The sequence below is a fragment of the Phyllobates terribilis genome, unplaced genomic scaffold (assembly GCF_046119375.1).
Source record: "Phyllobates terribilis strain yellow unplaced genomic scaffold, ASM4611937v1 Scaffold_1__5_contigs__length_1240528914, whole genome shotgun sequence".
Taxonomy (NCBI): domain Eukaryota; kingdom Metazoa; phylum Chordata; class Amphibia; order Anura; family Dendrobatidae; genus Phyllobates; species Phyllobates terribilis.
The window spans coordinates 1,011,824,569-1,011,837,577 of record NW_027362761.1 but is presented as its reverse complement, the minus strand read 5'-3'; the positions used below and the strand labels follow the sequence as shown (position 1 = coordinate 1,011,837,577).

Genomic DNA, 13,009 nt, shown 5'->3' with positions numbered 1-13,009 from the left:
AAGATAGATTCCTGACCATCCAGTGTATAAAAATACAAAAACGGATTAGGTCCTACCTTAGATGTCTTCTGTCCAGGGCTCTTATATAGGCGACTAGACTCAGCGCTCTCCCTCTTTCCCTGGGGAGGGGGGTGGGAAGGCTCCTCCCCCTTGGTCCAATTGGTGAAGCAGGAACACCTGCGATCACCTGCGGGATTATTTGATTATTTATTTATATATATATTTTTTTGTGTGTGTGTGCAGAGGATGTCCCTAAACGGACCGGAAGTGACCTAAGGGACCCTGTTTCGGTGTCCCACGTCACTTTCCAGCCGTTTTCAGGTTACTGCGTTCCAGGGTGGAACGCACACCAGAAGTGACGTCATCAGCGGTCCGCGTCACTTCCGGGATCCAGCGCGCATCTCTCCACTATGGAGACCGCCGGAGACCGCCTTGAGAGGGGGAGGAGCTGGGCTGGAGAGCTCGAGGAGGCCTCCAGCCCGACACCCACCGGACCTTACCCGCAAGCGCGGACTCGGTGGGGATGGGGGTCCCGAGTCCCGGAGGAGACGGGAGCAGCATAAGGGGAGGAGGAGGAAAACTGCCCGGTCCCAGCTGCCCGGCTTAAATGTATGCTGGGTGTCTGCCGCCGGCACAGAGCACCCTGGATGACCTCTTCATCCCAATAGGGACAGGAAAAAACACTAGAGGGAGGATGAGGGAGGGGCTATTTGACCTCTTTGTGTTTCCTGTCCCTATTAGGGTGGGGTGACATCCTCCTCCTTTGGTGCTGTCGTGGGGGGTTATTGGAGAAAATAAACCTGCTACACATATAGTAAGCCTCAGTGAAGGACTCGGTGGGGAAGGTGCTTCTGATGTCTTACCATCAAGCTACTGTGCTGTTGACTTTCTGTACAAGACTACAAATACAAGTTTTTCTTTCCACCGATATCTATGTGCTCAGTATTACAATATACAGATGCTCTAGGCATACAAATACAGAAAACGTTGAACATCGCCACAGTTCATTAAAAATACACGTAAGAACTAGAATAAAACATCAAGCGCTCCATAGCAAGCAGCTTCACTGCAGACTATAAAGCCCTCCGCATACACAGGATCATAGACTTGAAACATTAATGAACCTACAAAAGATTCTTGAGAACGTCAGTGATATAAATCCCAAGAGTTTTAATTCCACAAGTGCACAGAAAAGAAGCAGTCCAAGGTCACTAGGAATGAAGAGTCTGTAGAAAAGAAGGCAGACTGTGATCCTGAGCATCTACTCAGCGGTTAAAGATGCAGTTCAGCAAATAGTTGATGTTTTCTTGGACTCATCTTCATGGTGAGCACACTTGGGGAATATGCAGGGAGTTTCTGTATTTCTGAATCAGACAGCACAAGGGTCTTTGTGTGTACTTCGGAATAATCTTCTGATAGAATCTGTCTCATTTGCATCACACAGATTTCTGATTTCTATTACCCATGCTGTGCAGCTTGTTAGGACTCCCTTTGTAGAGCGATCATTGACTTTGATTACTCCATGCTTCGTCCTAATCACTTATTATGAACTTCAAGCAGTAACTTATATCCATAATAGAATAGTGCTAATCACTTCATATAAGGAGATTTTTCTCATCTTTCTTAGACATTCATCGAGAGCGATTTGGTAGCGGTCTATGTGCCAAACATCACTGTTTAACGTAAGTAGTTATCGCTCTCGGTTCTTGTGCAGTCTGAGCGTCCAATACTACGGCTGACCATGTCATTAATATTGCAGTGTTCAAAGTGAGAAGGTCAGCGGGCAACACATATCCTATATCATACATGATTAGTGAATATATGGAAGCAACACAAAAAAGACTAAAAACTCATAATATTCTAGTGATGGTCTCCAATAAAAAGATTGGTCTGACCATCCATTTATAGAGAGATTAAAGGGGTATTCCAGACTTATATTGGTGTCCTACCCTTAGAAGGGGTTAATCAGTATCAGACTGGTAGTGGTCTGACACCCAACATCCACATGATCAACTGGTGCTGGTGGCGTTCGGATGAAAACAGTGAACAGGGCTAAACTACACAGTCCTATACATCAATTAGTGGCCATTTCACAATATCAAGGTGAACAGCATTACCTGCTCCGATATTAATGACCTAGTCTAAACCCCCCCATACATGTTAGCAGACCGTTACCTCCTCTTCATACACAGAAGTTCTCAGCTAGCTGAGTGCTCCAGTGTTCTCCATAAGAAGGCTGCTGCCAAACATCTCTGTTGGCAGCCATTCTCTTATATAGCAAAAGGATCAGGAGGCCAAGATCGGACATGCCAAATTCTTATGTCCCCCAACATAATCTGTCGGGGACAGTGGGGAGGCCCTCATTTATATTAGACTGTTGGCCAAACCCGTCGATACCGGTGGCTTCGTCCAATATTAGAACTACCTTAAGGATAGGTAATTAATTTACCTAAGCCTCGACAACCTCTTTATAGGATTTTCAGAATTACACAAAAGTTGTCCTAGAGTAGGGAATGTTATAAAATAAAGAAATAACCATGAATCCACAGCCACTATAGTGCCGTTACTCCAGTGGTACCTGCCGACTACACTTATTATTTGTGCGCATAGAATATCACCGCTCCAGGTCCAGGCAGTACAAGTCCTGTCTACACAGGACAATGAATTACCAAGAACAATGATTTATAAGCAACATTAAAAATCATTTCAACCAATGAATGAAAGTTTTGCTCATTCATCAGGTGATTGGCAGACTGTTTAGATGGGCTAATAATCGGGAAATGGGGGCTACTAGAATTGTTTGATTCCGATAGTCGACCACTATAAATGCAGGTTAAGTAGAAACGAGGCAAAAAAAAGGTTTAGAAATCAGTGATTGCTCACCACACAAATGTTTGCATGTTATTGGTCTTCATTTTGTACTGACACTTAAGATCTAATGAATCCAAAATAATAAAAAAAATTGATATGCGAGACATCCAACACGCCATCAGTGACGATTAGGCCTGTAATATTATATGTGGTTGACAGTTCATGTTTCTGGGAGGATAATGACTGGAGGAATAACTCTGCCTGTAACCTTATTGTGGCTTTATGAAGCTGTATGAGTCAGCGGGGCTAGACCCTACCGTCAGATCTTCATATCATACATAGCGGATTTCTACAAAGGCTAAACATGAAGTATTTAAAGGTTGGTTTTGTTAATAAAAAGCCTTGTTGGAAGTGAACAGCTCATTCCAATCTCAGGTTCTTGAGCCCATTTTCTGGATCCCTAGGAGCCAGGCATAGAAACACTACCCGACAATTTAGCGCTGTAACCATAATAACTCTGAAAATGCTCAATTCACGGTTAGCAAGGAATTAGTCTTTAGAATGTATAGCTGTAATAATACAGAATTATGTTAAAACTTATATTTCATTAGTAATAAATAAAAAAGAAATAAAGATGACGCCCTCTTGTTAAAGCCTCAAGCCGCTGATTTGTTTTTATTTGCCCGTTTGTTAGGGATCATTTGTGCAAATGTAATGATGGAAGTAATATACTTCTCCCGATTTCAGCGGCACTTTGGTCCCTTCCGGAATCGAATCACCACATCGGTAACCTGCTGGATCAGTATGTGGAGAAGTGGTGACTTTCTCTATGTGGATCAATGAGACTCAGAATGAAGCTGGAGACTTGCGTTGAGAAAATTCAAAAAGTGACCTCCAGCTCCGCATAGCAAACACTGTGTGATTCGGCAGGTGACGAATGCTGTCACGTGACCCTGGAAATGGCAGAAGACGGCAACATTACTACCGTCAATACACTTACACACGATCTCTAACAAAGGGGCAAATAAAAAAGTCAGTGGACTGGGGCTGTAAATAAGTCACCAACCCCTAATAAAGGCAGAAGGATGCGAATCATCACAGTGGTGAACCAGAGCCGGCGGGGACACAGCATGGGCATAGTGGGCTTTAGAAATGTGAACTTCGCATTCTGGGTAATTTTATACTTTTTATTAAAAAGTCGTAAACGTATTGAAACCCAAGACGACCACAATAGAAACATTTACATTACAGTTGCGGATGACTGTGCCACTAGAAGTAAATGTCCATAGTCCTCCATAAAAGGCAGAGAGTGCAGTATATTTTTCCAAGAGATGGTTTTCAGTCCTGGCAAAGACCACTGATAAAAAAAAACCCAAACATCTAAAATAGCACCCTAACCCTATCACACCAGGCCGGCAGTGTAGTGTGCTTACTGTCTTATAAATTAGACAAATCCACAAGTCAAATTCATCAGAGAGGCAAGAGGAGGCGCCGTCACGTGGCTGGTATACATGGCGGTTTTCTTTTTTTTGGCTGTATTGAATAGCGCGGCAGACTAACTACATGTAGAGGTAGTAAACTATGTTTTTTTCTTGCTATAATGAAATCGTATGTCATACAGATACAATCTGGTAAAGTTCTCCCGATGACAACCTTGTATGCAGACTGCAGGTGCTGGGCAAGAGGAGCCAGACCTGACTGCAGAAAGCTCCTTTACTACATTTGGGTCACTGACATGGAAACCTATGACACATGCTCAGTGATAAACGACTGCCGACTCGCAACATGCCTGCCGATCGGCAGTTGTTTGATAGTCTGTCTATTCAGCACAATGTGCTGTTGAGAACAAAGATGTTATATGTTGCCCAAAAGATCATTCTGCTTGGAGACAGGCAGTCTGTTTAGACAGTATGACTATTGTGAGCGAGAGTATATATATCTTCACAGCGAGGAGAGGTCCAGGCTGGGAGGACACAAACTTTTGACCTCCCAGCATTCGTGTGTATGGATGTAATGGCCAGATGACATTACATCATTATTATCAGCTATATACATAGGTATTCCGACCCCCTCTCCCACCTCACCCCAAAAAATAAAGTAAAAAGAAAAAAACAAAACAAAAAAAGCCTGTAAAATAAAAGAAAAAATCTCCCCAACACATCATCAGGGACCATCCTCAGTGACATGGATACATTTTACATGGGTTCATAAGCTGTAAGTATATATAGTGGCTCTGTTTTGATACATTAAAGCCCTTACCTGTGACCTGATCCCTCCCATGCACAAAGTATTCATCCTTTGACAATGGCATTCTGATCTTTTAAAAAGACATTCATGCATTCAAAGGTCTTGGTCTAAAAAGGGTCTAATCTCATAAAATGATGTCATGTCATTAGGATAAGACCTGACTTTATGATCCATGGGGGATCGACTTCTGAGACACCACTGATTACAAGAATTAAAGGGAGATAGTCTTTCTCTGCACAGTGGCGCTCTACCGGCCATCCGGCTGGGCAGGATACTGTAACTGACCCGATCCACTTGCATAGAGCCAGATCATTTTATGAGATAAGAAAACCTCTTTAAAGAAATTTATGGTAGGACAGGAAGAAGAGCGGGCAGAAAGGAAGGACAGAAGGTAGGAGGGAATAAAGAAAGGGAAAAAATAAGAGGAAGCCGACATATGGATGCCAGGGAAAGAATATCAGCAGAAGATGTTGGCATGTACAGTTGGTAATCACAGTTTACACTTTACAGTTATATGAAAAAATTTGGGCACCCCTATTAATCTTAAGCTTAATGTTTTATAAAAATTGGTGTTTTTGCAACAGCTATTTCAGTTTGATATATGTAATAACTGTTGGACACAGTAATGTTTCTGCCTTGAAATGAGGTTTATTGTACTAACAGAAAATGTGCAGTCCGCATTCAAACAAAATTTGACAGGTGCATAAGTATGGGCACCCTTATCATTTTCTTGTTTTAAATACTCCTACCTACTTTTTACTGACTTACTAAAGCACTTTTTTTGGTTTTGTAACCTCATTGAGCTTTGAACTTCATAGCCAGGTGTATGCAATCATGAGAAAAGCTACTTAAAGTGGCCACTTGTAAGTTGTTCTCCTGTTTGAATCTCCTCTGAAGAGTGGCATCATGGGCTCCTCAAAACAACTGTCAAATGATCTGAAAACAAAGATTATTCAACATAGTTGTTCAGGGGAAGGATACAAAAAGCTGTCTCAGAGATTTAACCTGTCAGTTTCCACTGTGAGGAACATAGTAAGGAAATGGAAGAACACAGGGACAGTTCTTGTTAAGGCCAGAAGTGGCAGGCCAAGAAAAACATCAGAAAGGCAGAGAAGAAGAATGGTGAGATCAGTCAAGGACAATCCTCAGACCACCTCCAGAGAGCTGCAGCATCAACTTGCTGCAGATGGTATCACTGTGCATCGGTCAACTATACAACGCACTTTGCGCAAGGAGAAGCTGTATGGGAGAGTGATGCAAAAGAAGCCGTTTCTGCAAGCACGCCACAAACAAGAGTCGGCTGAGGTATGCAAAAGCACATTTGGAGAAGCCAATTTATTTTTGGAAGAAGGTCCTGTGGACTGATGAAACCAAGATTGAGTTGTTTGGTCATACAAAAAGGCGTTATGCATGGCGGAAAAAAAACACAGCATTCCAAGAAAAACACTTGCTTCCCACAGTAAAATTTGGTGGAGGTTCCATCATGCTTTGGGGCTGTGTGGCCAATGCCAGCACCGGGAATCTTGTTAAAGATGAGGGACGCATGGATTCCACTCAGTATCAGCAGATTCTTGACAATAATGTTCAAGAATCAGTGACAAAGTTGAAGTTACGAAGGGGATGGATCTTTCAGCAAGACAATGATCCAAAACACCGCTCCAAATCTACTCAGGCATTCATGCAGAGGAACAATTACAATGTTCTGGAATGGCCATCCCAGTCCCCAGACATGAATATCATTGAACATCTGTGGGATCATTTGAAGAGGGCTGTCCATGCTCGGCGACCATCAAACTTAACTGAACTGGAATTGTTTTGTAAAGAGGAATGGTCAAAAATACCTTCATCCAGGATCCAGGAAATCATTAAAAGCTACAGGAAGTGACTAGAGGCTGTTATTTTTGCAAAAGGAGGATCTACTAAATATTTATGTCACTTTTCTGGTGAGGTGCCCATACTTATGCACCTGTCAAATTTTGTTTGAATGCAGATTGCACATTTTCTGTTAGTACAATAAACCTCATTTCAAGGCAGAAACATTACTGTGTCCAACAGTTATTACATATATCAAACTGAAATAGCTGTTGCAAAAACACCAATTTTTATAAAACATTAAGCTTAAGATTAATAGAGGTGCTCAAACTTTTTCATATAACTGTATTTTCCCTGTTCTCTCTGCACACTAGTGAGCACACTCCATAATACGGAGGCAGGCAACAATGTCCATACTGCGCTCAACAATCCTTCCTAGAACTGTGTTCTGCAGCTCCTGGGCTGTGAACAGACAATCAAGCCACTTTCTACAGAAAAAACACTGAAAAACATGGATGTGGGCGAGAAGAATAACAGACTAAACATACCTTTGGATTATTTGCATCAAACAGACCAGTTGAGAGTCCAATCAACAATGCGGTCTTGCCTTTGGTCTTAGCTGGAGAAGCAGAGCGAGAACGAGGAGGCAAGGAGTCATCAAAAGATGACTGGGCAGACACATTCGGTGTGACAACGTTGTAGGGTAGAGGAACCTTCTGAAACAATACTCTGGGTGCATCGCCTGCACAAAGCTCTGCAGAGACAGGTAGGAGAAGACAATACTGACAAGCAAGAAAATTCTTCCCTAGGAGCACTGCTTAAAGGGGTTATCTGCTTCTTTATAGCTGACGCCTATCCTTAGGATATACCGGCCATATTATATTGTGGGAGCTGACTCTTGACATCCCAGCTGTTTAAATATTCTGCACTTTTAGTACCAATTGTGGCTAGTGTTCCTATGCACTACAGCTTCACCCTATGCAAGTGAATGGGTCTGAGCAGCCATACCAGGCACAACCAGGTGACTGGTGGGGATCAGATGGCACCATTCTGATGTCGGCCCAACCTGTCAATATCAATGGGATCGGCCAACAGTCTAATGTGTATGGGGGTTTCCCGACAGATGAGGTTGTCGGGGGTAAGAAGGATTAGGCCAGCAGATTAAAGTTGCCAATCCTTTTGTTCTCCCAGAAAATAATCTGCTGCCAGAGGAGTCGGTCAGCGGCTCTCACACAGAAGTGCTTGGTTGAGCCGAGCGTCCAGGCATATGGGGAAATAGGAAGAGATATTAGAGTTAGGACACTAAAAAATGGATAAGCCTTATACCCGCCATGTGCAAATTCCAAACTGACCGGTATCGTCTTCAGTTCCTGAGAATTCTGTCTCCATATCATTGCCCTCCTTACAGGAGTCATGTTCTTGTACGGGACGTTCTTCTTCCTCACTGTAATTTAGATATGAACATGTAAATGTAATGAACACAAATACAAAAAGAGGAGAAAACCACAAGAAGCCGCACAGTGTTGCACAAAAAAAATGGTATGTGCCATTCATAAACATTTTTATATACAGTATGTCTGAAAACAGAATGGGCCTTTATAAATCCCTCCCGGAGCTTTATCTAAGGGGTAACATTTCTCCTTGCGGGGAGTGACATGCTAAGCACGTTAGGTGAGGAGACTTTTAAAGCTGCAATGCTCATCTGGGAAATATGCAAATTGTCTCTTCAGAGAGGAAGAGGACCAGAACTCTAGTGTCACCTTCAGGAAGTAGCATTCCTAAAAGTCAATAGTGACCCAGAGCATTGCGGCTTTAAAAAGTCTCCTCACCCTGACATGCTTAATATGTCGCTCTCTGCAAGGAGAAATGTTACCCCTTAGATACCGGTTTGACGCCTCTCACCCAGCCAAACCAGAACGCACACTTTGCACTGACAAGGTGCAGTACCCTGAAACACAGTGTCTGCAAATTGAATTTCTGGTTCTGGCTTACAGTACAGACCAAAAGTTTGGACACACCTTCTCATTTAAAGATTTTTCTGTATTTTCATGACTACGAAAATTGTACATTCACACTGAAGGCATAAAAACTATGAATTAACACATGTGGAATTATATACTTAACAAAAAAGTGTGAAACAACTGAAAATATGTCTTATATTCTAGGTTCTTCAAAGTAGCCACCTTTTGCTTTGATGACTGCTTTGCACACTCTTCGCATTCTCTTGATGAGCTTCAAGAGGTAGTCACCAGAAATGGTCTTCCAACAATCTTGAAGGAGTTCCCAGAGATGCTTAGCACTTGTTGGCCCTTTTGCCTTCACTCTGCGGTCCATCTCACCCCAAACCATCTCGATTGGGTTCAGGTCTGGTGACTGTGGAGGCTAGGTCATCTGGCGTAGCACCCCATCACTCTCCTTCTTGGTCAAATAGCCCTTACACAGCCTGGAGGTGTGTTTGGGGCCATTGTCCTGTTGAAAAATAAATGATGGTCCAACTAAACGCAAACCGGATGGAATAGCATGCCGCTGCAAGATGCTGTGGTAGCCATGCTGGTTCAGTATGCCTTCAATTTTGAATAAATCCCCAACAGTGTCACCAGCAAAGCACCCCCACACCATCTCTTCCATGCTTCACGGTGGGAACCAGGCATGTAGAGTCCATCCGTTCACCTTTTCTGCGTCGCACAAAGACATGGTGGTTGGAACCAAAGATCTCAAATTTGGACTCATCAGACCAAAGCACAGATTTCCACTGGTCTAATGTCCATTCCTTGTGTTCTTTATCCCAAACAAGTCTCTTCTGCTTGTTGCCTGTCCTTAGCAGTGGTTTCCTAGCAGCTATTTTACCATGAAGGCCTGCTGCACAAAGTCTCCTCTTAACAGTTGTTGTAGAGATGTGTCTGCTGCTAGAACTATGTGTGGCATTGACCTGGTCTCTAATCTGAGCTGCTGCTAACCTCCGATTTCTGAGGCTGGTGACTCGGATAAACTTATCCTCAGAAGCAGAGGCGACTCTTGGTCTTCCTTTCCTGGGGCGGTCCTCATGTGAGCCAGTTTCTTTGTAGCACTTGATGGTTTTTGCAACTGCGCTTGGGGACACTTTCAAAGTTTTCCCAATTTTTCGGACTGACTGACCTTCATTTCTTAAAGTAATGATGGCCACTCGTTTTTCTTTACTTAGCTGCTTTTTTCTTGCCATAATACAAATTCTAACAGTCTATTCAATAGGACTATCAGCTGTGTATCCACCAGACTTCTGCACAACACAACTGATGGTCCCAACCTCATTTATAAGGCAAGAAATCCCACTTATTAAACCTGACAGGGCACACCTGTGAAGTGAAAACCATTTCCGGTGACTACCTCTTGAAGCTCATCAAGAGAATGCCAAGAGTGTGCAAAGCAGTCATCAAAGCAAAAGGTGGCTACTTTGAAGAACCTAGAATATAAGACATATTTTCAGTTGTTTCACACTTTTTTGTTAAGTATATAATTCCACATGTGTTAATTCATAGTTTTGATGCCTTCAGTGTGAACGTACAATTTTCAAAGTCATGAAAATACAGAAAAATCTTTAAATGAGAAGGTGTGTCCAAACTTTTGGTCTGTACTGTATATCCTAAGTCATGTGATAAGGCTTGTTAAAGGGTCACTATAGACTTTTAGGATTCCTACTTCCTGTAGGTGGCACTAGAGTTCTGGTCCTCTTCCTCTCTGAAGAGACAATTTGCATATTTCCCAGAGCTTTTACATTTACAGACGGTAACTCATTGGTTGCTACTTTTGACGTAATTTCTCAGTACCTGAAGGTCACTTCTATGTCTATAGACGATGCTTATATTACCGTTTCTAATGTGCCAACCTATATGGCTGCTCTCCCTGTGATCATCTGTCTCCTGCTGTATTAGGGTATGTGCACACGATGCAGAAATGAAGCAGAAAATTTCTGCAGCATTTCTGCATCTCCCTGGCAGAAAAAAACGCATGCAGATTGTGCATGCGTTTTTCCTGCAGAATACATGCGGATCCACATGCGGGTTCACATGCGTTTCCGCATGCAGATTGACAAGCACTTTCCAGGCGATAGCATCACTTGGAAAGTGCTTGACAACTAGGTCACACTGTATAAATCCATGCAAACAGCATGGATTTATACAGTGTGAACCGTAAAAATTAAAACAAATAAAGCTATACTCACCCCCGAGGCCCCGGCGTGGCTGCAGCGCTGCTTCCTGTCTGGTTCCCGGCTGCCGGCATATCGCGAGACAGAGCGGTGAAGGGCCTGCGGTCACATGACTGTGACGTCACCGCAGGTCCTCAAGCGATGCCGGCATTCAGAGAGAAGCCGCCGGACAGGTGAGTATAAACTTTATTTGTTATTTTATACTTTTTTTACAGGTACAATGGTACCCAGGTCTGGATGAGAGTCTCCTCTCCTCCAGAACTGGGTACCATCCGCACATAGAGACGCATAGAAGCCGCTTGTACAAATGTACAGTCGCGGTTTCTGTGCGTCTCAATGCAAGTCAATGGCGGGAGTTCCGCTGCACTTCCGCAAAATTAAATGACATGCTGCGGATTTTTGTACGTAGCATAAACGCTGCGGAAAAATCCGCAGCATGTGTATAGAACATGCGGAATCCCCTTGGGGACCATGGGGGGCGGATTACCTAGCGTTTTTCAAGCGTTTCCGCTGCGGAAATTCCGCAGCATAAACGCTTGAAAAACGCTACGTGGGCACACAGCCTTACCAGCGGCCGTCCATCTCCACTTCCTACAAGTGACTTACACACTGAGATGTACAATACAAAGGGATGTAATGAACGACATTGAGGAAACAAACGCAGGATTATCTGTGACCCCCGCCCAGTATGTGCCAACAGTCAGCACCACGTAAATACTGTGTGTATAAGAATCCACGTATTCTCTATGGATTAGATTACCAATCGCTGCAGAATCGTTATGGCTGACCGTGCAATTAGGATACCTGTTTTCCTGGCTTTGCTCACTCCAAACACTTGCAATTTTGACAGGACACTCATCACATTTATTTGCTTTGGTATCTTCCAATATTTCAGTTTCTAGGTCCTCAGGTTCTTCTGCAAAAAAAAAAGCCAAAACCAGAGTGTGATAATGGAGTAGAATTCATATATGTATAAGGGTAAGAGTATGTTCACACAGACTTTTTATGTAGATTTCGGAGAGAATTCTGCTACAAAATTCACATAAAACACTGCTTCAACGACATATACATTTCCTATTCATTTCAATGCAGAACCTAGATAAAAATAAAATGAGCAAATACCCTGCAGTAAGCAAATAAATAGTAATAGTACATGTAAAGAACATAGGGTACTTAGTTGAGACTATTTTGCCTCTGACGATTTTGATACCAGCTGGGACATAGTGAGGTGAACTACAAGAGTTAGGGACCGTCCTTATTGGGTCACCTTGTCGCAGTGGGATGACTTACGCCATTTTGATCAAAACAGTGTCAAGTTAGTCCCCCATGTTATTTACATGTCCTATACTTCTTTACTGCAGGGTATTTGCTCTTTTTGTTTTTATTCCAGGTTGTCTGTTAAATGGCCACCGGGTGAATGCACCTACACATTGCACTTATACTAACATGTGTTCTGGCTCAATTCTTTGGTTTTGCTTTATTCATTTCAATGGCTAAATATGCCTATAATGAGTATTTTCCATTTGGAAAAAAGCAACATGTCAATTCTGGAGGCATTTCTGCATGAAAAAGGTTTCAAATTTGACTTTTGAATCAATTGAAGCATAAAAAAACCAATCAATACACAAAAAAAGTATAAAAAACACCAACTTTTTACTTTTAACCATTTTTTGTTTAAGCTGAAAAATCCACATAGAAAACTCAGTGTGTATATGCCGTATGTTTTCACAGTTTAAAATACAGTTTTGGAAGCCAAAATCAGAAATAGATCCTGATAGGCGGTCACCGGTACAAAGACTACAGCTCTGAAATCCTCATTTGCTTTTTTTTTTTCTCATCTTTCTTTTCGTGCCAACAAATTGTACTGGTACATAGAAACACATCTCCATATACCAGTGCATTTTTATATACCTGCAATGTAGTCAGCTTTCGAACAAAAGTAATAAAAAAATAATA

At 42.5% G+C, this 13,009-nt stretch overlaps 1 protein-coding gene across 3 annotated transcripts in view; it reads right to left on the bottom strand.

Annotated features, from left to right (window-relative positions):
* NEK1 (NIMA related kinase 1) overlaps positions 1-13,009 on the bottom strand; it is a 142,584-nt gene that overhangs the window by 19,427 nt on the left and 110,148 nt on the right. For all 3 annotated transcript variants that reach the window (XM_073644091.1, XM_073644083.1, XM_073644099.1), the window contains 3 exons: positions 11,858-11,969; positions 8,223-8,314; positions 7,419-7,624 (listed from right to left, as the gene is read on the bottom strand). In XM_073644091.1, coding sequence (XP_073500192.1) covers positions 7,419-7,624; positions 8,223-8,314; positions 11,858-11,969 — 410 coding nt within the window. The remainder of the gene's footprint in view (positions 1-7,418; positions 7,625-8,222; positions 8,315-11,857; positions 11,970-13,009) is intronic.